General features: G+C 43.6%; 1 protein-coding gene across 1 annotated transcript; it reads right to left on the bottom strand.

Annotated features, from left to right (window-relative positions):
- Positions 1-444: 444 nt before the first annotated feature.
- On the bottom strand, positions 445-27,336 carry LOC149329924 (retinol dehydrogenase 7-like). The gene is made up of 6 exons (XM_089560660.1): positions 27,134-27,336; positions 14,357-14,615; positions 11,132-11,338; positions 6,007-6,189; positions 3,063-3,195; positions 445-2,004 (listed from the first exon to the last, which is right to left on the bottom strand). Exons 2-6 carry the CDS (start codon positions 14,559-14,561, stop codon positions 1,674-1,676), a joined length of 1,059 nt encoding a protein of 352 aa, XP_089416786.1. The 5' UTR covers positions 14,562-14,615; positions 27,134-27,336; the 3' UTR covers positions 445-1,673.

Raw genomic sequence — 27,336 nt, 5'->3', positions numbered from 1 at the left:
ACTTTAATAATGTTAATACTAAGATTTGCACATTGCGCTCGGATCAGATTTAAACCAGAAATATTTCGTATATAACGACATAAATTACTTTATCTAGCACTCTGGCGATTTGTTTTGTTAGGCACAAATCTATTTATGTAACAATATCGCGAAAAGTAGGAGCGTACATTTTGATGTGCAAAGGTGCGTTAAAACCATTTTTACTAATTTCAAGCCGATGCTTATTGATGAAAGCCTGGTAGCGACACAAATTCAGGCTCACGTATTTTACTCATTTAGATGCCCTCTTATTCGCTAAATTTAAGATGAATTAACTTATCTTTCACTTGCGTGTCTGAGGTTTTCGGCGGATTTATTTCAAATAAGGCAGTTGAAATATCAGCCCACAGACCCAAGTGAGGAGAACAAGAATATAGGAATATAATTAATCAAGTTAGCCCGGCTGAGTTCTTTCCACGATTTCTATTGCCGATATTAGCAGGTTTATTCAAAAAGGGGTGAAAACGGGCATGATGCAGATACAGTGCACATAGATGCAGAACAATGAAGCGACACTTATGCCTTGCTATACAGAGGGACATTGACGACATGGTCAGGCCATGCCCTGTGGACTAGATCAAGCTAGCGCACCTTTCAAACGCGATCCATGCCGAGTAACGGCGATCAGCCCAAAATCAGATTTTAAATTTGTGCCTGTGTTTGAACCCATCATATACTGTCTATATGAGAAGGATGTTCTATTATGAAGCGTGTAACTAGGAATCTGGAAATAGTGTTCTGTATGGGCGAGTTTCCGTGCGCTGAGCGAAAGCAAGGTGGCCGTCTTAAACCTTCCATATTAGGTATATGGCCGGCATGAGTAAGAACTATGCACTGCTAAGGCAAAACTGAGTTACTGCGGTATGTAACCAACAGCTTAATAGAAGAGCTAGAGTAAATAATGCCACCACTCTTTCAGTGCGCACATTGTATTTAAGAACTTGTAGCATGTTCTCAACTACCTATGCTCTTAACCCCAAAGGCACACTAGACAATGTGAAATCATAAAGTGAATGTGGAATCATAAATTGGAGGCCTGACAAACTGTGGTAATGAAGGATATGTCTCCAACCATAACCTTCGGAGAATCTGTGTAAAGCCCAACTTAGATTTCGATTACATCGCATTTGTGCAAAGAAAAAGAATTAGCAAAGAATCTACAGCAAGAACGCATCAGCAGGTTTAAGCAGATATGTAGCAACCCTTGGTAACAAGTGGTATAGTAGGCGATTGCAACGCGTACCACCTACCAGCTTGTTAGAAACCTACCAAATTCAAATGGCCAAAGTTTTCTGAAGCAGCTCTGGGTTCATGCATCTCATATGCTTCACCACATTACTATACGCGAAGCAGTCCAACCACAAAGCCTGTATACGCACTGTTTTGGCACTTTGTTAAACCTATTCGAAATGCACCACAGTATTTTGTTCTGTCTCGCAATTTCACATCGTGAATAGCATTGCAAAATGAAAACAAGCACGGACCCGTCCTCGCCCCGCTCCCAAAGTTTCACTTGAGCATGTCATTGTCCAGTGAATTCACCAGGACATAGCTAGTTCGATACTTTTGGACACATCCACCAACCACAGGTACAGTACGAACACAATGCCACACCACCACGAACACGCCAATGCTCACTTCCTCCACAGCGCGATCTTTCTCGACCAGTGCAAGATAATGTCCACGGCTTCACTAGGCAGCGTCCTCAGGCAGCAAACCCAAACGTAGTCGAACAGGGCCATCGTTGTGTAGCGAGTTTTCGGATCTGTCTCTCGGACGGCAAGAACCATTTGGTCGACAATATCTTCGATGTCGTCCTTCATCCTCCAGTCGTACAAGGCCTGGACTGACCGCGTCCAGTCGTGAATTTCTTGCTCGCTGTAGTCTGCGGTGACTTCAGCAGGCTGAGATTTGAACTCTTTCTCAACCGCACGGATGCAGCCGACAGCCTCCGAGACCTTTGACCTGGAAAGATTTTCAGATTTCTTGCTCTTTACGGTTTTGTCATTGCTCCTCTTTGCAATAGGCTTAGAGAGTTTGTGCATATGGTTGAACAATAGAGAGAGACTGTGTCCCTCCTGCTTGGCAATTTTTTAAAAGAGCTGTTTCAGTTAGAAGAGCGTCTTTTTCGGCATAGCATTGTTAGTGATGCAGCGCACTAGAATACAGCTAAGACGTGCCAACTACTTCAAGGGTTAACTTACATCTTAAGTTAACTTAAGTTAACTTGTTAAATGTGTATAGTTAACTTGTCTAAAGTTAAATGCAGTAATGTGCTTGTATGCCAATGCCAGCCCAATATTGATGCCACTGTATTCCAACAATGAGCCATTGTTGGTCCAATCCTGGCGTGCTGCCTGGGTTTTTAACTATTGCAGCTAGTATCCTTATATTATGAGAAGCATATAGCCTACCGTAAGTAATAACTGGATCAGTTTTTAGAACTTAGAAAACGCAGCCTACCCTCGGCCCTGTGACCGAGCTTGCAAGCAAAGCAACCTCTCCATCGCACGCAACTCGTTGAAATAGCCAGCAATTGATGGGTCACACAGCCGAAGGCAACTATGCTTTCTAAGTTTTAAAAACTGATATGAATAATACTTGCGATTGGCTCCGCGCTCCTAAATGAATAAGAAAACTCGCAGTGATAGTTATAAACTGCAATATTCAATTTTATGTAGTTAGCCTACTACTTCGGACCTCGTAGCTCCGTCATGGCGCGCTACACCGCTGACAGTGCTATACCAAAAAAAGCGCTCTCCTAACCCAAAATGTCTTTAGCTTTAATTGCAGAACATCTTAGGCGAAACACCCGGCATAGTGAAATTCGCTCACATTTACTTAATTCCTAATGGAAGGCGCATCAGTGTCTTGATGGTCAGTCACCCCGAACAAAGCAAGTAAGACACACAAATAGTCCTCAAATGTGTCTTCTTATTTACGAATCATTTCACCCTCCCAGCAGAATCCGTAATTTCGAGTCCCTTGCTAATTATGTCCACAGAATGATTCTGTCTACTCACCTGTATGTCAGTGGCTCAACAGCGACGATGTCGACGCCTTTTCCGTGGCACTCTCGCCTTAGTCCGTCAATCAGGGACCGCACGGCGTACTTCGTCATCGCGTACGGCGTGGTGAAGGGCAGAGTGAAATAGGCTAACAAAAAAAAGGACACAAGTGCGTTGAGCTGTTTCGTAATCTATTACAAGTTCTAATTTTTGCTAGCCTCACACAAGATCCTGACCTTCTGTGGCCGTCTCTTCCTTCTGCATCACCGTCAGTTAATCATAAAGTTTCGAATGCAGAAGCACAACAGGCAGCGGCAGGGCAGAAGCCTTATCTAGACGGCCCGCTGCACGCTTACGTGCATGCATAACAAACGGCTCAGCCTATCAGTGGTATTCACGTAAAGTCACCGGCGTCGGAGCTCATGCCGATAAGCTCATTACTAGAGGCCGGATTTTTAGGCACTAAAAAGCACGTTTTAGGCACCATATATAGGCGGCTAAAATTGCATTTTAGGCACCTAACGGAGAAAAATAGGCACTATAAACTTTATCAAAAGGGGCACACAGTTCCGAACTTCAGCGCGCAATATCTGTCATAAAATAAAACAAAAACAAAGCAGGAATGATTTGGGACCTTAAGCAAGGCGCGAACATTAGAAGCCGTTTTTTTTTAAGGCCGTCACGCAACTTTTCGTACAATACACATGCTTCAGCACAGCAAAAGGGACGGTTACCAATTCCCTTTTAAAACACTTTGGTATACCTCGAAACAAACAATTCGCTTGTCGTGTACAAAAGTAGAAACAATGAACACCTTAACAGGAGGCCATGTATTTAGAAATCGATAGAAACATTGTCAATTCAAAGCATCTGACAAATGAGTTCAGTCTTCGCTCACACAGAATTTGAACTTATTTATTGCAGGCATACACGATGCATCAACGTTAATAAATATGTTGTCATTTGTGTAAACGGTGTTTTATAGTTTGTGGCTTCCCGTGTCTGGAGCCGCGCGTCTATCAAATGGAGCTTGCTATTAGAAATGTCTGAAACCATAAATACGAGATGCTAGAAAATGTTTCACTCAGTGCTGCTTGATGCGGAATATGCCGAAAAGAATCAGTTGTGCACGGGCCTACGTACATCCACGAGGATCTATGGTAAAATAAACATCATCCATCTAGAAATCACTGTTAAAGCTATGGAAGCAGTAGCAGACAAGGACCATCTCCAGGTTGATGGACACAAATTTATGCCTCTTATCAGTAAGAACAAGCTTGTATGCTGAAAAGGAACGCTCAACATCAACGGATGTTGCAGGAGCGTGCTTGTACTTAGGAACATTTGATGGCTTTACACTGTTCGGTATCTAGAATGTTCACCTTCGATATTTTCGGCTGTGGTGGTTGTTATTGTGCACGCAGCCGGCGTAGGTGCAGTGTTCACCACAGCCGGCGTAGGTGCAGTGTTCACCACAGCCAACTGACGAGGTCATCTAATGTTGCCACGTGTGTGTCCTACACAAAACCGAAATGGATTCGAAAGCAAACAGAATCTGAAAGCAAAGTCACAGCGTATTTCAGGCCCCTTTTCTGTAAAATAGGGCATTTTTAGGCACCGACGTCGGAAATAGGCATTTATAGGCACTGACACCCAAAATAGTCATTTATAGGCACTATAAAACAAGTATTAAACATATTGCCAACACCTAATTCGTGCTCATATGTAAAAATGGTGCGCCTACGAAGCGTTGAAAAAAATAGGCATTTGCCTAAAATCCGGTCTCTACTCATTACACACGCGCACGGGCTTTCGCTGTGCTTAACGTGCAACAAAACAGAGACCTCTGTGACGTCGGTTAATACTCCTACACCACCAGGAGTTAAGGCTAGGTCTACATAACGGTTCATACATCAAAATATTATAACATACATAGCCATTTGCAAGCTAATAAGGAACAGACTAATATTTGGAATAAGGAACACTTTTCACACGCAAAATTTTGGTTAATAAGCCCCATTAGAGGAATTATGCCACCTTACTCGGTACTCTCATGTTGCCTCTGGGCAGAAGGAAGCAGCTAAAGCCTAACAATACAGTGCATTTACATGGTCATTTTCCCAACATCAAAGGCCCTGTATTGTGGCTGTAGAGAGAAAAAGTTACCTTCAGGCCACTTTTTTTTGTCGGTTTGTTGCACTTAACTCATTAAATTTTCATATATTCATTTCATTACTCGGTGCCCTTTCATGTATACGAAGATCAAAATACGTCATATTCTGAAATTTCCTACTAACCACCACTGACGTAAAGCACGAAGTACTAAGCAGATGAGGTATACTTGGTCGGAAAAAACGACGGAGTTGCTCTCAAAATTCACATAATATTTTCTTATCCTTTCGTAACGAGAAGATTTTGTCTAGTACAGTGGTGTCTTCTATTGTAGTGAAAGATGAGGCTTCATCATTAAAAGACGTAAATGTGTAAAACTTCGGAAACGTCTGTTATTACTCAACGATTATTTGCTGTTAATACAAGGTGAGGTCCTAAACTGCTGCATGAACGCTTGTCTTGACGACAGTAAAGCTTTAATTGTATTTTTCAATGGGTGAATACAAATTGAATAGAAGCCCGCTTAATTCCCATCACCGTGCTCTTCTGAACCCAATGTGCAATATCCCGACTGCGTTTTCAATGTGAGCGCCTTTTGAAAGCACGTAATGTTCGCAAGGACTGCTTGTGAACATGGACACAACAGATAAGAACTAAACTATACGTCGACACAAAAGCGATGTGTGGAATCTCGTCACCTAAATAACGTGTATAAACATCAGTATATCTCTGCACGAAGAGCCCCACTTTTGAACAACATATGTGCGTAGTCTGTTAGCGCTTCACGCACTCATAGAGCAACCCGGCAAGGTTCGTTTCACTGTCGGTCGACCTGTGCACAACTTACAGAGATTGCTGGCGACGATGACCGCTCGTCCTCTGCTCTTCCTGAGCATGGGAAGAAACTTCTTGACCACTCGCACCACTCCGAAGACGTTGACGTCGAAGATTCTCGTGATGCTGTCCATCGTCAACCACTCGATAAGACCGCTGTTCATCATGGCGGCGTTGCACACCACTGCCCACAGTTCTGAAAGAACAACAGATTGATGTCCAAGGATGTATTGCTAATGCGGTAGTATCAGAAACCTGTCTGGCTAAAACCAGAGTTCGGTCACGTAACTCTCAGGACCGGAACTGACAACTAGACCTTTCTGATTGGTGCCTGGCTGTGCAGACTGACGTGTCTGAGTCCACAAACGCAACCACGAAAGAATTACAGAAATCTCAATGCAAAGGAATCAACAGCTTGTAATGCTATCGCAATGGCAAGCATATGGCGTAATTAGGTGTCCCTGTGTTTTTATCTGTCTCTATCTCGGTGGGGTGCGTCTTTTGCGTGCAATAGAAGTGTCCGCAAAATCTGGTGTTCATTTTAAGCAGCACCACAAAAATAAACGAGTTCACGCAAACGAACACCTCAGCCGCCGTTGCGTTTTGTGACGATCTTTCTCACCATCAGATCCTCTACGTTTTGACTATTGTTCAGCCCCGCCTATTGTTCCAAGGAGAGAGAATGATACTGCATGCAGTGAGGGCATGAAGTGGAGGCGAGGGGCGGCGGCCGCGAATCACAAAACTTAGCCAGGCCACAGAAAAGTTAGCCGATCACTTCGTTCAGACGGTAACAAGGGCATACTTGGGGATATTAAAGCCGTTATGAATCCTGCTCGATGGTAAGACAGAATATAAAGCTCTCTTCGCTGCATTTTGTTTATTTATTTTTTTATGTTCCTATAGAGTCATGCCATGAGTACATTGTATATATATAAATTTTAACGCTCCACTCACCCACCCCTTTTAATTTGCCCCGGCCATCCAGCTTAAAATTTTCTTTAGAAGTGTACGACTGCATGCCAGTTGTCAGCACCGCGGTTTTAGACTGTACTTGTCAAGTGCAGAAGAAAGAATTAATGGACCGATGCTTACAAAATACGGCACTGGTTCGAATTTATTCCAATTTGCTAGAATTTGTTTCGAGATAATAAAAGTGTTGTGGCAGAATTGTACATATAACCGTCATAGGCTAGATAACGCTCGTGGGAGCGGTGATAAGAACAGCAACGCCCGACTCGGTGAGAATCTCGCAGTTTCTTACCATCTAAACTGTCAGAAGCGATCTTCATAGATTCCATGTGCGGTGAAGGTGACTGTTCTTATCACCTAGCTTATCACCTAGTTCTTATCACCCGTGGGAGCGGTGATAAGAACAGCTACGCCCGACTCGGTGAGAATCTCGCAGGTATTACCATCTAAACTGTCAGAAGCCATCTTCATAGGTACACATGCCTGACTTCGCAATGTTAATGGCTTATGGAATTCCATTTGTTCCCGTTGAATATGTAAATGCCATACGTAGCCACAATTGCTCTGATAATTTTAATTCATTCATAAGATTGCACATTAATCTGAGTAGTCCCATTTGACTTGCAAGACATCTGGGCATAATAGCGGCTTTACAGCGTGTCGAGAGACTATAACGGCAATAAAGCAAACAGGTGGGCTTGAGATGCAAGCGTTTCTACCAAATTTGCCCCAGTAGCCTAAGCAGTGCTAGATTAGTGACGCTAATTTTGAAGGAAAAAAACATCCTGCTCGGGGACGACACTTCAGAGAACTTCGGCACTTCCCGTTCTTCGTCCATCGTCACATTTCGCGCTGTTTTTTCTTTCCTAAGTTGCAATATATGAGCCTCAATTAAACCTCGACACTGTACGTGGTGCAATAATGTCGCACATTCGTGACAGAAGTTGAGCGCCTAGCCGTGACCAGTCAACCTCGAACACTGACCGCAAGATTTAACGCCCTTTTTTAATTAGCGCGCTTTTTTTTTTGCTTTTACGCATTTATGTAGGCGTTTTGTAAAACACATGCTAAAAAAATAAACTGAGAATAGCGTTCCGGCTTTTCTCAAAAAAGCTCGAAAACTTCTTTGTCCAAATACTACACGTACAAGCTAGAAATATTTGAAAAAATAGATATACAGCTGTGAACAAAAATAAACCGAGCACGCAATTGACTGCGAATATTTTTCACTCGACGCTTAATTTACATTTCTATCAGAGGTATGTACACTGCGGTACTGGGTGTTGGTGCGCTTTTCCTTATGGCCAAACAACATTTCTTCATTTCGAAAAGCGAAAGGGTGATAGCATTAAGTACTGAATACCCTGCTCCATCTACTTGTTTCCGAACTTCTACGCAGTAAACGTGACGGTGTGACAAATATAAAAAAATAGAGAAATCCTGCAGCTCTCTCAGTGTTAATTGTACTTTGCTGCTTTCCGTAATTTTCCCACTTTTTTTGAAATTAGAGTTGAAGGTCTTCTATTACACAAAAATCTAAAGCAGCCGTAGAGATGTGCTGCTTGCCTGCACCAGTCTAGAACCTACTATATTCAGGCTCTTAAGCCCCTAGCATTAAGAAGGGTCTGTGATCCTGCATTTAGCAACTGCTCTAAAAACACTCTTTTTCCAAAAGTATAACTGGCGTCGCACCAAGAACGCTCGGTCCCCAAAAGGCCTCCCATCGAGAGCCTGGCCAGATACGCACAGAACTCCCCGACCAGGAAGTGTCTGCTATACCGGCTTAGCGCATCATTTACCTGCACTCACGTGCATGCACCGAAGTGTGCGGTCCGGCCGCTACCTTAACCTATCCTTCGACATAATGCGCTTACTAAAGACCTTCCGTATGCGCCGAGAATTCTGCGTGTGCCTTTCGTGCTTTTGGTAAGCGGAAAAAACGGTATTAATAGGCGCTTCTGTACATCGGGCGCTCGTTCCTGCCAGCAAAGTATTCAGTTTTAGGTCACTACAGCCACTCTTTGAGCACATAAATTCGCTGGTGGGGCCCTCGGATCCGTCTGTGACATGTACATGAGGAGGTACCCACAGCGCATGCGCAAGTGACTCTACATGGCAGCGCCTGAAATGCTTCGGCACAGATTACCTGATTCTGTTAGTATTATTTACATAGACTGGGAGTCATAACAATGCAGTTGCTGCAGGCTGTGAATACTTTTATCAAAAATAAAAGGATGCAACAAAAAGGAACTACACTGCATGTTACTATAATATAAGTGAAGTCAACAGCCAGTGAAAACTAGTTGGAAAGGAAAGGCTTATATGAGTTTGTTACAGCTCTAACAATCTCATGTAAGCCTCTCTTTTGTCTCTAGATACAGACAATGCTGGTTGTAAACACAGAGAATGATGGCTGATTAACTTGGCAGCTAAGTTATGCAGTTCAGTTCAGGTCCTATAAGAAAAATATTAATTTAAATAAATGTTTTCACACAGAATGGGGCGATTTGGTGGTTGATATCTGTACTTAGTGGCTTATCCAAAAGAAATTAACATTATGGTTATGTTTGTTTTATGAGGGTTTAACGTCCCAAAGCAACTCAGGCTACGAGGGACGCCGTAGTGGAGGGCTCCGGAAATTTCGACCACCTGGGGTTCTTTAACGTGTACTGACATCGCGCAGTACACGGGCCTCTAGGATTTCGCCTCCATCGAAATTCATTAACCTTATTGCTGCAAGGTTAATATTATGATGTTCATTTGCAGGCCGTTATTTATAGTTTGTTAATCCAGGCAAGTTAGTTGCCTGCTTTTAATTTTTTTTTACCAAGGTAAGCAAAAAGTCATTGCTAATGAAATGAACTTCCTTTATCCGCATGCGTCAAAGCACCATCTACACTATTCCACCAAATAGTATATAATCACCATACACTAGCATACTATAATGTAGCTGGTGCCGCCGCGGTGGCACAGTGGTTATGGTGCTCAGCTTCCTACCCGAAAGACGCGGGTTCGATCCTGGCCGCGGCCATAGTATTTCATTGGGGGAAATGCTAGAGACCTTTGTACTGTTCGGTGTCAATGCACGTTAAAGAACCTCACGAGGTCGAAATTATCTGGAGCCCTCCACTACGGCATCCCTCGTAGCCCTAGTTGCTTTGGGACGGTGAACCCCACAAACCAAACTAATAATGTAGCTGGTGTCCTTTCATGGTGCAGCAGAAAGCGCTCAATAAGAGCGCAAGATTTAAACGGGTGCGATAGAACAAAACGAATAAGGAACATCTCACAGCGCTTGGAATAATCCTTTCCCAGTCGTGAGCGAAATTTCCTTCATTCTACAGCATATTCGTGTTTTCGCACCTCGTATGGACGGAAGTTCACGCGAAAAGCAGAATTAACTTCCGCGGCAGCTTTTTCAACAGATGCTTTGAAATTATCTCGCAGAACATTTGGTATACAACGTCAGCGTCTGCTTTGTTTTCTTCAGCTCAGGTAACAAAGCTTGTTCATACTAAAAACTCAATCATAAAGTGGGCGCTTCGCGAGGTAACCGTCCAGACCAAGCTTGTATTAGCATTACTTGAATAGCATTTGACTTTTTATATACAATAATCTCTCTCAATATTCAAAAAGTCTCCTCCTATTCCGGCATTGATACGCCATGAAATAACTTTCCTTAACGGCTATTCGTGTGCAGCAATATGTAAAGAAAACTTCGCATAAACTGTTAGCTATGCTGGTAAGCACATTTCAACTGTCTTTACCCTCAGTCGCACTTCTAGCTGAAAGCCATTTACCGTGACCTAAGGCTTTGACTCTAATCACCATACAATCTTGGACACTTTCTTGTTACGACGTTTGCTTTTCAGGCCACCTGTGGATTCAACCTAGTGCAGCCCTCAGGAAGCCATCGAGATTCGGCAGTATTGCACAGGGGTTGTAGTAATACGCCTTTGGTTCTTTTCAAGCCCTGGTAAAGCTGAGATTTTTTCGACCGTAACAATTTGATAGCGTTGTCACATTTCTTTTTCTGGCTCAAAATTTTCTGGCCGACATTTTTTTTTGTACGCCACAGTCTAAAATTTAGTTCACCCAGGGAAGTACTGTACAAAGACGCCAAAGAATAATTTTCAGTACAAAACCCAGACTGCTAGCCTCCTTACTGCGGGTTCCGAGCTCCTCGTTGATGGTGCGGTAGGCATCATCGATATCCACTTCCTTGGTGACGTCCATTTGAAGAACCTTGATGTTCGCTTGCTTTTTCAGGGACATGGCGCCTACACACTTCGCATCTAGGCACCCGGCGAACACAAGGAATCCGTCCCTAGCCAGGAACTTAGCCAACAGGTGCCCGAAGCCGGTGTCGCACCCTGGACAGCAGAGTTAGAAACATATCGGGGAGGAACTTTCAGGTTATCGCGGCACACGTTTTGGTCCATATTTGGACGCACAGAAAGGAAAGACCTGCACAGTGCTGTCTATGCGGACCTTCACATCCGCTGCGCCTTTCTTTGGTTTTGCGCAGCGTATCTTTATAAAATTAATGAATTCGCCATGGCTTTCTCGTCGGCAACACAGCTATAGAATATAGTTTCTTTGGCACAGTTCACTCCGTTAACTACTCGGTGTTCTCAAGCATAGTGAGGAACAGACATTAGGATATCAATCTGCAACTACTTCGACATTTATACTGCCTGAGCACAGCAGAAGCAAGGCGAGACTCCAGAATAGTTCTTGACATAGCAGTTTTTTTTTATTTACACATACTGCAGTCATAGAGACCAAGCAGGGGGGCAACATTCAAAAAGCAAAAATAATGTCAAACACTACGCAAATCCAGCGTTCCGGCAACAATAAAAGAAGAAAACCAAACAGAGTGCAATGATATTGTTAAGTTTACACATACAATAAGACACTCTTTTCAAAAGCAGCGGCATCCTGAGCCGAAAAGACATTTGCTGGCAGTGAGTTCCATGTTGTGATTGTTCGGGGAAAAAATGAGTTTTTGAACGTATTTGTGCGTGCAAAGTACGGTGTAAGGTTATGGTTGTGGCTATTGCGTGTCTGCCGTGTAGAACGGGGGGATATATAGGGAGCAGCATTAATATTAAATTGACTAGAGTAAAATGAGTACAGAAATTTAAGCCTTGCGAGTGCTCTCCTTCTTTCTAGAGTGGGTATGTTCTTCGTGGACATCAGAACGGATGGCGAGATAGAGCTATGGTAAGCGTTAAAAATGAAACGGACGGCTTTTCTTTGGATCATTTCAAGTTTCTTTATATCCTTTTTTAAGTGCGGATCCCATACGACGGAAGCATACTCAAGTTTCGGACGAATTAGTGTGTTGAAGGCAAGTTGTTTAAGTTCAGAGGGAGCGTGTTTTAATTTGTGTCTTAGAAGGCCGAGGTTCCTTGAAGCAGACGAGCAAATGCTATTAATGTGGCTGGACCATGAAAGGCGATTTGTAATGGTGACTCCAAGATATTTGTATTCGCTCACCTGTAGCAGTGGAAGATTGTTTATTGCATAATTAAAACTGTATGGCGCTTTCTTGTTAGTAACCTGAAGAAGAACCGATTTGTCGCTATTTAATTTCATGGACCAAAGGGTGCACCACTCTAGGACATTATTAAGATTTGACTGCAGGCATTCTTGGTCGGTAGTGCTGCTAATTTTCTTAAATAGAATGCAGTCATCTGCGAATAGTCTAATACTGACTTCGGACGTATTTACGGAGTTAACCAAATCATTGATATAAATAAGGAATAAAAGAGGCCCAAGTACGCTGCCTTGAGGCACACCAGAGGTAACGGGTAAAATACCTGAATGAGATTTTTTAACATCGACGAACTGTTTTCTGTTGGAAAGATAGGTTTTAATCCATTTGACAAGTGCTGTTGGAAGACCAAGATGCTGAAGTTTAAAGATGAGCTTATTGTGCATGACGCGATCAAACGCCTTGCTGAAATCTAAAAAAATGACGTCAACCTGTCCAGCATTGTCAATGGATGAAGCGAATTCATGAACTGTAGTGACGAGCTGAGTAACCGTAGATAAGCCTCTTCTAAAACCATGTTGAAAGGGAGACAGGATGTTATTTTTTTCCAGAAATGACATAAGATATTTAGATATAACATGCTCCATAAGCTTGCAGGTACCTGAAGTTAGCGATATGGGACGGTAATTGTTAACGTTCAAACGATCACCTTTCTTAAAAATTGGAACAACGCGAGCTAAGCGCCAGTCATCAGGGACAACAGAATCTTTTAATGAAAGTTCGAAGAGGCGAGTTAAAATGTGGGCTAATGGTTCGGAATAACGGCGCAGAAACTCATTAGGGATATCATCAGGCCCCACTGCCGATTTCGTTTTTAAGTTTAGCAGCATGTTTAGTACGCCTTCATAGCTTATAAAGTCACCTGATATATCAGATCCAGATACCTGCAGTTCCAAATCTGGATCACTCGAGGCAAAGACAGAATGAAAGAAACGATTGAAGTGATTTGCAATATCCACAGGAATCTCCGAGACCATGCCGTCAATAGATAGCTGATTTACCTCATCTTTAGAATCACGTAGGTAACGCCAAAACTTCTCAGGGCTCTCTCTTAAGAAGTTGGGCAGTGCCTGCGAAAAGTAGTTTTTAGAAAAGTAGTTAAGGAAACTTTACATCGCACAGACTCACTTTCGCTGGGCTGGAGGCTAACACTGGGAGCTAAACAGCTTTCGTGAGGGCTAATTGCATTGATCATAATTACCTTTTGCTTAAGGTGATGCACTCCGTGGAAGGAATACGTAGACATTAATAAGCATAAGAATCAGCAACTACAAATTATGGCCAAAAATTTTTTGCTTGTTCTGGCGACCTAAACGCTGGTATGCGAGTTCTGAATTGTATCTGATACGAGTGAAGTATTATTTCATATTAATAGCTTCCCTCTGAGCCGCCGCGGTGGCTAAGTGGTTACGGCGCTCGGCTGCTGGTCCGAAACACGTGGGTTCGATCACGGCCGCGGCGGTAAAATTTCGATGGCGGCGAAATGCTAGAGGCCTGTGTACTGTGCGATGTCAATGCACGTTAAAGAACTCCAGGTGGTCGAAATCTCCTGGAGCCCTTCACCACGGCGTCCCTCATAGCTTGAGCCGCTTTGGGACGTTAAACTTTTATAAAGCAAGCTTCCGTCTTAATATTATGTGCGCATTTGCTCTTATGTTCAAACATTTTATTTTTGTTCCAATGGTTATGCTGCTATTGCCTTTTTTTTCTGTACGGGCATTACATTATAAAAATCATTAAGTGAGGCAGTGAGTTAACTGGTTCGTTCATTTCAGATATCCTTTCTCGCAATATTCTCCCCATAACAAAACTGCTTTTTCTGTCCACTCACCCGTGATGAGCACCGCTTTCCCTTCACTGCTCACCAGGCGGACGAAAGCGAGACCCCAGATGAGCTTTGCGAGAAAGTAACTCGCACAGGCCACCATGAGAAGAGTGCCTGAAGCCTCGGCAATGCCGGGGAGGAAGGGCAGTCGAGGCCACAGCGACCACAGGATGGCCGTCAGGGCGAAGAACAGCACCCAGGAGACCCTCATGGCTGGAACTTCCTGCTCTGACTAGCAGCTGTGCTGTCCAGACACGTGGCCCAGCTGCGAATAAAAGCCAAAATATAAACACACTGCGCCTAATTTACTCTCTCTGACGGCCGGTAAGATGGAGGAAACTTTGTAGCAGAAGCTCAAGGCATTTTGTGCACGCGTGCGTGTTTCTATTTGTATGTGGAAAGGGTTTGTGGGGTTGTGTTTGCACAGTGAAAGAAAACACGCTATATTTAAAACCATAGCTAAGGTAGAGAACCGAACTGGCGCAAGGTCCTTCTTGCATCTCCACTGTGGAATGAAATGAAATAACGTTGACATGATGCGACCATCGTAAGTTTGTTATGAGGTATGAGATCGGTGCATACAATCTGCCGTCTTTGCCAAAAGTAAGCTGGCAACGTAGTTCGTTTTTCAGCAATGTAACGGAGCACTTGTGGCATCCTTTTACCTTCAAACCTGAGTAAGGTAAGACGAGCCCTGGTCCTCACCTTTCGAGACTAACCCCAAGTGTAGTTTACAGCATCTCAGAGTAACTCAACTCAACTTTCGTATGGTTTTCGTCTTTTGGGGTTGCATAAGAGCTCCAATATACGCCTTATATGAAAACCCTGTTGCCTGGTTACTTTTGAAAAAGACGGTGAGGGTAAAAACCTTCAAGACAGAATAGAAGCCCGTTTACAAATAATAAACACGTCACAGCTTAGCGTACTATGTAAAACCCCTGTGTACAAATCTTGCATTACTTGCAAGTTTCCTGTCCATCCAACAGGTCTAGTTATATAGATTTTCAATACAAAAATAGTTCATAATCCGTTCCTATAGCCACCCAACTGATCTAGCTATATAAATCTTCAATATATAAATAGTTCATAAGCAGTTCCCATAGCCTTTGTTTGCTCCTTTCAGCTCTACACGTGGCCAACCTCCTGCATAATAGAAAATGAGCAGTAGCTCATGTCACTGCTTTGAAGACGGCGTTCGGGTACTGCTCTGATCAGTGAACACAAGAGGGCTGACTTCGCTCGAACAGTACATGTAGTGATGATTGAGCTTAGTCATTTGTGCGCGGTTCTGTAACCTTCGGCGGCAACTGTCTGGTTCGCGGGCTTCACGGTTTGTCGCTGATGTCACGCGTTCCGTTAAGCTGCAAAATGAAAAGTTGCTGAGACTGCCCTAAGTTGCGTCCAAAGTTTTAGGGATTTAATCGAAAGCATTCGTCGTTGAGCTACGTTTTCACATAGCATTACTTCTACCACAGTATTAGAGAAGTAGAAGCTGCTCATACTGAATGTTTTTCACATAAGCACGAAGTACTTAAGCTGGGTGATTGACTTTCCCAAACAATAAACGCCTGTAAAAGGACGCATGCGATCTCCTTGACCAAGCAGGCATGAAACGAAAAAAAAATCAACCAAATCAGACCAACTGGTAGAGTCTGCAAGTATCCCTATAATCTTTTTTGCCATGGTATCTTCATTTAGGAGAAAAAAAAATAATTTTGTGTAGCCTTATATTGATGAAAGTACAAGTTGAAAGCTTATGTTGATGAAAGCCTTTTGTACAAATCTCTACAAAAAGCCCCTGTTACTGATATGGGCTGAACCTATTCACTCCAAATCGCGCCTTCCGTTGTGGTCGAAAAAAATGGTGAAGATGGCACGGCACATGACGAACACCCGAAGGTATACTTGTTCTGATTTTTTTATTCATTAGCTACATTCTTACGTTAGCTGATCATTTAGCAATGTTTTTAAACTTTGCTGGAGACGATAACGTAAGTAAACTTCTTATGCCTGATGATGTTTAGCCGTAATGCAAACCACTTTACAATCCATCATATCAGGGCGTCAGTTCTTGATGGTGGTGGTGAAATTTTATGGCACAAAACAGCTTTTCACCAAGAACACCATAGCAAACGGTATTTTTATCTGAAGACGGGGTCAAAGGCACAGTTCCCAAGCATTTCACCCCAGTTGAGCCGAGACGCACGCCAGAGATAAGCGTGTGTCCATTGTATCACCGGTGTGTACCCCGCTGCACTGAGGATCAAGCCCGCCCGCTCCTGCATGAAAGTGGGATGCTCAAACCACTGCAGCCCGGCTGCAGGGACCTACGACGTCAATTCCAGGTGATTAACCTGTCGCGCAAGTGAAGTTAGCGAACACCTGTTAATGAAATATTTTAGGTTTTTCATTCAAAACAGGGACATTATACCTCGGCCCATTTTCTTTATGAGAAGATGTCCTGGCGCGGTTTTTCGGAAGTATAGGTTGCGGAACGAGCAGCATTACTGAAATATGTAAGATAGAAATTAAAGCAGGAGCGCCGGAAGACGAATATTCACTGGTAGACGTAATAAAAGAAAAGAAAGTTGATAACTAGCGAGCTAGACTAATGAATAGTGCCTAATAACTATAGCGAATGTATTGGACGCACTGGCCACTAATTAAGAGTACCTGGCGGAATTGATGTCTCGTGGAAATACTTTTTCGTCGAGAAACAAAGATAAAAGAGCATGCGCCGAATATATGACTGCAAATATGGGGCCCTGGCGTCATCATATAATAACCACAACTTTCACCACAATCATTTCCCACAAATGTTCGCTGGATAGAGGGGCCCTCGAGTAAAAGCTATCTCACGGCTCCTCGACAGGGCCTAAAGCTCCCACGGTGGCAGTAGGAAAACGTAGCTCGCAGCACAGCTGTCAACTTATTTTAATCCGTACAAGAAAATGCACGCCGTACAATGCCATTATGAACCATAACGGTCGCAGATAAAATGTTCCCATGCTTCTGTCCTCGCGCGTGCGCGCGATGTCGTCACATTTTCAGTTACATAAGGGGTAAAGATTTTAATAAAACAAAAAAATTCACTTTACCGATATTCTATAACTGAAAGAGTCAGGAAGATTTAATACATCTGACCTCAAAAGGCTTTCTGTAAAGACGGTCAAGATGTGGCGCTAATATGGATGCCGGATACGGTCCTCCGCTACGGGACACTGATAACTGCAAATTTTTCCGTTCATTAAAAGTATGGTGGAAAGCGTTTCAAAAATGGGTCACAGGTGCTGCCATAAAGTTTAAAGCTGCCTACCTGTTCAGACCTGTCGGCGGGGTAGCCGTGCAAGCAGCCGGGGTCTTGCGAAAGCGCAGCTTAGGTGGCGTGCGTTCGGTAGACTGAACGCAAGCGCAAGGACGACAATGGTGCATCGACGGCTTCTAGGGCACTCGCCTGAGGCACGCACTCACGTGTGTCACGCAAACGGGCAATCGGAGCTGGCTTACCCACAATCGCTCCACACACTCCTCTGCTTTGATGAAGTCTCGCCTCTGCGCGTTCGAAGCGGCTACTCGTCGTTACCCAATGGTTGCTGGTATAAGACGCCACTGGGCGGCCGTGTCCGTAGCCTCATCCCTTTAATGCTCACAGTGCACTTGAGAAAATCAAGAAACGAAGAAAGAGGTGGGGCACATAGTTGAAGGCTACCACTTTTCCAGCTCAGATACCAATCTCTCTTATTTGCAGTTGTGAACTCTGTGCCAAACGATTCCTCTATCCACATGTTTGCGGGTAGTTGACCATGCTTGTGTGTGTGCGTGCGAGTGTGTACGTGTGTGTGCGTGTGTGCGTGCGAGCATGCGTCCGTGCGTGAGTGTGTGTTTCTGCGGGGAACAAGAAAGTGAATCGCTGTATATGTGCTCAAGGTTCAGCCATCACACAAATCGCCTCCAACATCGGTCATCGGTCGGAGCGAAGGACAATCATTCTCGTAAAACCGGTATTTACCGCTTGCGCCACTTTCATCATGGCTGCATCGCAGAATAAGAAACCTACAAGGAAGCAAGGTTTTTTTTTTCTGGGACTTCACTTTCGCGCACATTAAAACTGGTCTGAAGGAGAATGTAGCTAAATCGAAATAAAGATAGTGGAGCGCTTGACACTCATCAGTCGCGGTCTCCGCTGTCCTTTAATCATACGTGCATGGCTTTCTGATCAAAGCGTCACATTTGGCACTCTCCTTTCGCTCCTAGTGCAGCATGTCCACCTTGGGGGGTTAAGGTCCCGCTACACCGTTATATTTTTTTTCTCAAATACGGCAAGTGAGGTCAGTCCACTGGCCAAGCCTCTCAATATTTCTTGTTTACAGCAAAGTCATTCAATGACGAAGAATTTTTGCCGCTCAGAAATGTTCACAGAGTCGCACTACCTCGGTGTAGCCGTTGAACGTGCTGTGTTTGGAAGTGAACTTTTCGATGGCGAACATTGCGCGATATAAGATGTTCGCAAGTAAAAGTGAAAAAAACGTTTAAAACAGAAGAATATAAACACTCGAGAAGTTTATATTCCTTGGGTATGTAACGGGATGTTAACACCAGCACATCAAATGTAATTATCGTTCTTTGCTTTTATATCGCTTTAAATTATTTTTTTTGCAAACTATGAAGCAAATGTTCTTCATAATGAACTAAAAGGCTGTATTTTATGTTATTGATGTTAAGCCGATTGCACGCAAGCATGACAGATCACCATGCACAGCCTTTACTGTAGACGAAATAAGTTTTTGTGACAATTTTTCACGCGTGCGCCGCATCTTTACCGTGCAGAGTTGAACCATGCCAAGGCCTAAGGCAGTTTTGGTGAGGGCGCCAATTCACTACAAGCAGTGCATAGTCTACGAGATAAAAGCAATGATTTTTCCCAGAAGCAAAGAAGGCAAAATAACTACAGCTGGACTTTAAATAGTTCCTGTGCATATAATGTCATCTGAAAGAAATTCGTGCTGCAGAAAATCAATACCTCCGACCAAGTAATCGGTAGCACAATGTTTTCGGAATTAATAGTTGGTCGAAGTCTGATTCCTGACTTCGCCGGTTGTGCTTCTTTCGTTTTTTTTTTCCTGCGTTATTTTGTAGTGAAGGAGAAACTGCCTTCCGGCTGTAGCCTTACGAGCACCTCGCTGCAGCTTGCCGCTACTTAAAAATTTTTCATTCCTAACATAAACAGGTTAGGGCTCTTTGCAACGATTGCTAGTGATCCGTACTTAAGAATTTAGTCGTTTCGTTACATGTTCAAAGTCGCATGACATGATATCGAAAACATAGTAAGAACGTTCTCCTGCTCGCGCCATATCACTGGCCGGCCATATTTTCAATGAAATAAATTGGCGACGTTTCTGCTGCTTAGCTTGATCCTGAGCTACGTGACCAATACGCGAAAAAATTTACTAAAGCCGAAATCTCGGCATTAAGTGCTATCATACTTAATGCGGAATCAGCTGCCGAAGCCAAAGCGAAGCCCCGAAAGACGCGGGTTCGATCCCGGCCGCGGCGGTTGAATTTCTATGGAGGCGAAATTCTAGAGGCCCGTGTACTGTGCGATGTCAGTGCACGCTAAAGAACCCCAGGGGGTCGAAATTTCCGGAGCCCTTCACTACGGCGTCTCTCATAGCCTGAGTCGCTTTGGGACGTTAAAACCCATAAACCAAACCAAACCAAACCAAAGCGAAGCCAAAGCCCCGCACCCGGACGAATTTTGCTTTAACTACGAAGTGTCTGAGAAACCTGTATAGCTTTCCTTTGTAGCCATATGGCTGCGCTCGAGGGGATGCCAATGAGTAATTACTCCCTTTATACAAATCTTCTCCGCCTTGGGGGATTCCCCTATACATTTGACCAACAAAGTTAAAAGGCTTACTGAAAACGATACAAGTTGAATCTTTTTTTGTTATTTTTAAAATGCGGTAAATGTCTGTTGTCTGACAAGCCTATTCTCTGGCTGAAAATTGCCGCTAATATTGGTTCGCAGTTTTCCCAGAGTGTAAGGCTTTTTTAGCGCCTCGAACCGGTACTCTACATCGCAGAGCATGGCGACGTGAATCCTCGGCAGCAGTCGATGAAAATTGGTGGTACCCAAGGTTCTTCCTTGTTTTTCCTCTGCACGAGCAAGTAACACTATATTTAAACTTAATTCCAATAATTTCGTTTTAGACGCTTTCTCGTGAGGAACAGAAGAAAGACGTACGCTCCAAGGCCGAAGTCGCATTGGAGGTCATGCATACCATTTCCCAGATTTTAAGACCCGCTGTACTTAGCAAAACCTCTACAGATCCTTCATGTGAAGTTGCAACAATCACCAATCCTTGCTTCGTGGGCTGCGATTGCACATCTAGTGGTATGCGTGCCATGTACAGCCGTCCAAATCTTTAGCTGGCATGCGTGACGACCGTTTTTTCTGCGCTCCTGTGCTTTGCTACAAAGCAAACGTGTGGAAAGCTCAATATTACGCACGGGCTTTGTGAGCCTGTGCTTAGATTTGATATTTTTGCAAGTTTGCTCCGTCACAAACTGCAGGAATACGGAAAACGCGGCCGTCGCGTACGCCAGCTAGATTTGGCCGCCTGTACGGTGAAGGTGGCGGTTCTCACCACCTAGATAAAGAACGTCAGCAGCACAAAGGAAGCCCTCAAAATGATTATCTTACTTCTAAAGTCACGCAAAGTGTACCTAGAGTGGAAACTTTGAAAGGATTAGAATATCTTTAGCTTTCTTCGGGTACAAGAATAAGACGTCGTGCACTGTCCCGGTGCCATACAAGATTAATTCCAGATTAAACACCCTATTAGATCAAGAGTAGATCAAGATTAAACAACCTATTTAGATGGTCTGCTTGTAAAGTGGCTTATAGGCTGTTTCGTCGTTACAAGAGATACTGCCACGGGCAGTGACAACACAACGGCAGGCAACAAAACGGCAGCAGGCTTCCAAAGAAAAATTTTTAGTGCACTTCTGACTGTAAGCAGATAAGAGCTCTGCGAAAGAGATAGCAGCTAGTACGCAGTACCTTCGTCGAGAGCAGAATCTCCGCCTCTCCAGGCCGCGCTCTATATAAAGACGGCTACGGACTTGCGAGATAAGGCGCCTCAAAACACCGACAGCTATCTCTAACTACGCAGAAACCGCTGGGCATGGCCATATTTGTCCCATAGCGCTCTCGTTGCGTCTCGCGTAGCAAGTGCAAATGATAAGGCCGAGTGTTGGCGTTGATAACTGAAGGGCGTTAAAAAAGTACACAGCTTGGCGGCAGCTAGTATAGTCGTAAGGTGCATACACGCCAGGAATCTCAGCCAGGTGTCAGAACGGAAAGGCACCCTGTCATCACTTCCTGGCCGCCGGACGTGGAAGCTATATCCGGTTTTATTCGTTATTTAGCACTGCGACAGCGCGAAGAGATCTAATTGCTGCGCAATAAATGCACTAGTTGCTGCTGCCTCTATATTCGTTCTTCATTGGTGCATGCCACTCAGAAAGGCGCAGATTCTCTGCTGTAGCACCAGGAACATTGCGATCTTTACATCTTTTTGAGAATGTGTCAACAATTGGAGGCGAACACCGTACATTGAGGCTCAGTAGTAGCACACAGTGTTGCATCTGGTCGTCTCTCTTCTTGAGAAAGTAACAAGGCGCACCAGTCACAGGAGTAGAGGATGAGAACAAAGGAACTGAGGAGGAGAAGGAATAGGACGAAGAGGAGGAGGAGGAACGGCGGGGGGGTTAACCGGTAGGTGAAACCAGTTTGCTACCCTGCACTGCGGGAAAAGGATGAGGGGATATAAAGGCAAGGTAGAAAAGGGAGAGATGAGAAAAAGCAGGAGGCGAAAAGGCTTAGGCAGATTCACAGCCTCCCATGCAGGCCCGACACTCGAAAGAACCGCAGGAGGGCCGATAATCTCCGCGGCCACTGTCCCAGAATGTGGAACTGCGTCAGCGGGCTTGAAGCGGTGGGCTCCAGCGCAAGGCGGAATGTCTCGCAGAACTGTACGCTGGACATTCACAAAGAATATGAGATATGGTGTACGCATGCGTATATATGGTGTATATATGGATATATATGGTATATATGGTGGTGAGATATGGTGACGTGTATGCGTGTAACACGCACTACTTGCTCTGTGGGTGACATGGTAAAGCGAGGTAAAAATTTTATCTTCGCAGCAATTATCGATCCTACGATCAGATGTAGATAGTTGCATTTGTTTGCCTGCCTGGTAAATCATAAATAGTAATTAATAGGAAGCCACGAGCGACTCGATTTAAAGCTTGCTATCCTGCTTTTTAAATATTTCCATTTGAACTTACCGGATGTTAAGCTTCAACGAATCTGGCTCGCGAGGTGACGTGCCTTCTTATAATTTCATGCCAATAAAACAAGTTTCACTCGACCAAAAGTTTGGTAGTCAAGAAAGATTCGATTACGTCTTTCAGAGACGCTTTCTTGCTGCACCGCGTGTATGCTGCAAATCATATCACAAAAAGTTTACTTTGTTACAAAAGGAATAACATCGATAAGCTCCTAACGTCGACACTTTTTCGTGAGCATCCGCATTTTGTCTTAAGTGGTTTTCGTGAGTTGCATCAATAATTACAGCACCAAAACAAACAGATACGTAAGCAGCTTCATCTGCATTTCCACATTGCACTTCACGGTTTGTAGTGAAGGGCGGCACGCTTGTCGGTGGTTTCTTTTTGTTTAATTAAAAAAAAGTAGCGTAATCATTCTCACTGTTGCGCCATTAGAAATTTAAAAGTACGACCAACGCCGGGACGTCGTTTACACCATTATCCCCTTTTGAAGCATAATTAGGTCTTGCACTCAGTGTTGCCGGAAAAGCAATTGCTTTTTTTTCTAGCTGCCCGAAACCGCCATAGAAAATTTATTTATTTATTTCAGAATACTGTAGGCCACTGCTTTTTCAAGGAGGAGTGAACTTACATTGTTACATAACCAAAAGAATAAAATTATTCAATATTAACAGCACACGGATACCAAGCATACATATAAGCAATATTAGCATGTAAGTAGACGATTTAACGCTTCAGAAAAATTTTGCAAGGAAAAAACAGATTCCGGTAACGAATTCCAATGTTGCACTGTTCTAGGGAAAAAAACTGCATTTAAAGCTGTTAGTTTTGGCGAAAAGGGGAGTAAGTGAATGTTCATGAACGTTCCGAGTCCTTCTCACTAGAGGTCGCTTAATGCACTCCGGAAGCTTCAGTTTATTTTTACCTGTTAAACTATTTCTGTATTTGTGTATTTTGTGTTTTCTATCGTTGAAGCTCTTAGCTCCAATTAGTCTAAAGCACTTCACCAGAGTGGGTTATGCACTCATCGAAGTGTGAGGCGTTGTGATGCGCAAGATCCTTCGCATTAAAATGCACTCGGCCTACCGGTTCGGCCTTCTGCGAATAAAACTTGTACTTAGCTCTTTACAAACTGCTTCAACCATACCCTTCCACTTTACGACGCGAACTTCCACATTTGCTTTGTCTGCTCAATCTCCTTTCCCTATTTATCTTTAACAATGAAGGTTACTCTCATCAGAAAGGAAGAGTGGCATCCTTGGTAGCTTCTCCGAATGAGCGTCGTTTCCAAGGTTCGTATCTTTAAGCACTCACCGTAGGGTTCCTCAAACGTGCGTAATGAGAGGATGTCAATGTTTGGCCAGCTCGAACCCACTTGAGCGCATGCGCGTGCCAGTTATAATCAACAGACAGGTACGCGACAGGGGGAGCGACAAAGGGAAAGCAAATACTAGGTACGCCATTGCTTCGTTTTATACAGCCAAACCATCTGAGCGTCGGCTAAGCGTGCAAATGGCCTTGGTTATCTCTAGCGCTTTTTTTTCTTTCAGGTCTTTTTTTTTGTAACCTTGACAGTAGTCTGTCACATGATTCTTAAAATGATTGCGCGAGTCACCGCAATGAGAGTCTGGCATGTGTCAGTGCACATTGTTGTACTTACATTGCACTTGTACACAATAACGAGAACACCGTCTATGCATCCTTCCATCCTCTCTCGTGTCAAGGTCGTCCGTTACTGCTGAGCACACAAGCCTATCCATTCTTTAAGCAGACTGCTCCACCGGTAGGCGCAACGGAATTTAAACTGATTTTTTCTTGGCCTTTCAGTTGCCTACTGGTGGAAATTGGGAGGGACGCATTGAGGTTTAGGTGGCTTGATGTTTAGGAGAATCCCCCAAGGTGGAGTAGATATGCAGTGGATATTGATAGTGCTTCTGCCTCGGAGATGCGGTGGACTCCGGTCCGGGAAGAATTTTCGGTAAAGCACGGAGTTCCTGTGGAAGTTTTGGTTTTTTTTTTTGTAGCCTTATGCCTGAGATTTGCTGCATGCTAAAGAGTAATTGCTCCCTTATTATTCCTGTTTAGGTGTATAAAAGTACTATCAACGAGACAGCAAACTACTTTCAACTCAATAATGTGTTCCGCACGAGACCGCAAAACAGTCAAGGCTATATACTTAAAAGCGCCAACTATGTCCACTTTTTTTTGTTTAGTTAAAATTGGTTGTTTTTGACTATGTAGACGGTTTTCAGACAGTAAAATACGTGTTTATTGTTCATAAAATTGGCTTTAAATTTCGAAAGTTTTTTTTTTGGCCTTCACTCGATTCAAACTCGGTGATGGCTGTTAGCAAGTTAGTGGGCCTGTGGCAGGTTAAAGATGCATTAAAGAGGAATCTAAACTCATATTTTTACCAAGGGAACTCGATTTACACGTTCCGACCATTCTTAAAAACTTCGAATTATTGTCCTGTGCGGCCGATTTCCCTATTTTAAATCGGATTAAACGTCCTGGCTTCAGCCTTTTTTTTAATACACTGCTGAAGTGGGGGGAGTCCCTTTCAGACAGTCGCGTGGCGGCTTCGCTTTCGCTTTTATATTGGTTTATAGGTTTCCATGAATAAATAGATCTGGTCAGAGACTACATAGCTGGAAATTAGGCCCACGGAAATAAAAATACGCATGGACTCTTTACTTTCGCCGATCGCGACGTATCGCTCCGCCGATGGCAGAGCGGCAAGCCAAATATCGTTTAATCCCATCTAAATTACAGAAATCGGCCGCACAGGCCAATAATTCCAAGTTTCTATGAATTCTCGGAACGTGTAGATCGAGTTCCCGCGGCAAAAGGACGAGTTCAGATTCCTCTTTAGTGCACCTATATTGACCGTATGGTCTAGACTCAGAGATTCTGAGAGAAAAAAAAAATTGAAGTCGTCGCAGTTCTCTTGCGAAAAGGGCCGCCGGAGGCGAGATTGGTCTTTAAATTTTTGCTCTTTCTAGGCAACGAAAATTCTCTTCCAAACAAAGGAAGCCTGTCTATCATTTGAACGCAGTGATATACCAGTAAAGGCTAACTAATTTTCCTTCCTGGTCCCAATTAAGATTTCATGTTCTGCTAGCAGTAGCTACAAAATAGGATTGGTGCGTCCGCAGTGGATTGTAAAACTACGAACGGTGGACTCCCATCATAACTTATTAGCGGTTAGAATAAATGTGCTTTATTTTCTATATTTATGAATTCCAATTCCTTTCACAGAAAAACCTCAGCACTGTATAAAACATATGAATGTATTTAGAGAAGACCAACTGCATTATACGTCAATAATAACATATGTTGATGCCTATTCTTTTGTGCACGTGTGTGTGTCGTTTATCGGCTTCATTAAGGGCTCTTAGTTATGCCGATCTTGCTTATGTTTCCGCACACAGGTGCAGTCAGATGCGACAGTCGCATGAAAATTTTCGCAATTACTTTGGCGCTTGGAATATTTCTGTCAGTGGCGCATCAAAAATATAAACTGAGCATCCACAAGTACTCAAATATTGCCAAATGCATATTGCACCGGTTTGAATATGGTGCCGCTGAATCATCTTGCTCTTCGCTACAGTAGCCCAAAAAAATGTCATCTTAAAGGCACAATTCTAATCGGCTCTTAAGGATGGAAGTGAATACAATATCACAAGGAATCAGAAAGGTAACGCAAAGCAGGACCGTGTCAATAGGTACGGAAGCCGCTGATCGTATAATCAAAAGCTTGACTCACGATTTTCATTCGTTGCTCTGTTATCCCTCCCAAGACTATTTCGAACAGCTGTCATGCTTCATTAAGAAGTGAGAACATAAATCTCAACAGACATAAACCCGAAGTTCTACTCTCATTTAAGACAGGCATAGCTGTTCCCAGTTGATCAAAAATACGCCGTTAGAACAAAGTACTTCAGTGAAGAAGCAAAATTGTTCTCAGCGTGACCACCGGGCGTGATATCGAAGAGATAAGCACGGTGTCACTTCTTAAGATTTTCAGATTTTTATTTTAAAACTGTCAGAGATATGCCGGTGCGGTCTGTTTAGCTAGACTGTGCAGTAAGGCGCCCACTATATACCTGATATGAATCAATAATTTTACGATTAATAATTGAAAATAACTAAGAAATTATTTCAATTTTATTTTTAGAGGACAAGGTTTGACTGTGAAATTCATGGCCGCCAACATCAAACGAGAAGAGCTAACTGGCGCCGAAAAAAAAATCTTCTCAGAAGTGGCACACAAAAGATCGAAAGAACACTAAGTTATAGTGAGCAAACCTATCATCTCAAATGCACCAGCAATGCCCACTATACTCGACCCCGTTCCCGTCTAATTCCACCTAGGCAAAATGTGTAAGAATTTCATTAAAGAAAAGTTTAAATTCTACACACCTTCAGTCCACTTTTCAGCCGCGGCTGCGCTTTTGAACTGAGTAGAAGCCCAGGGAAGGCAAGGCCTACACACGTCGCGAAAAATGCTCAAATAGGAAGCACCTCTTGCCAAGAGACTTCACAGACGAGCAATCTGAAGGCAGCTGAGGGAACACAGCCACGCTTGGGTCTCCTATCGCCCGACGCGCGACGACGGCGGGGGA

This window comes from Amblyomma mixtum, chromosome 9, assembly GCF_055824585.1.
Source record: "Amblyomma mixtum isolate Tamu chromosome 9, ASM5582458v1, whole genome shotgun sequence".
Taxonomy (NCBI): domain Eukaryota; kingdom Metazoa; phylum Arthropoda; class Arachnida; order Ixodida; family Ixodidae; genus Amblyomma; species Amblyomma mixtum.
Note: the sequence above shows the minus strand (reverse complement) of the source record. Positions and strands in the feature narration are given on the sequence as shown.

What these genes read in the sequence shown, in the direction of transcription:
- LOC149329924 (XM_089560660.1), bottom strand. Translation starts at nt 14,561, where the DNA reads ATGAGGGTCTCCTGGGTGCTGTTCTTCGCCCTGACGGCCATCCTGTGG. An exon ending in GAAAGCGGTGCTCATCACGG is followed by an intron (nt 11,339 to 14,356) that starts GTGAGTGGACAG and finishes TCTGCTGTCCAG; the next exon opens with GGTGCGACACCGGCTTCGGG. An exon ending in GTTGAGCCACTGACATACAG is followed by an intron (nt 2,005 to 3,062) that starts GTGAGTAGACAG and finishes AAATCTTTCCAG; the next exon opens with GTCAAAGGTCTCGGAGGCTG.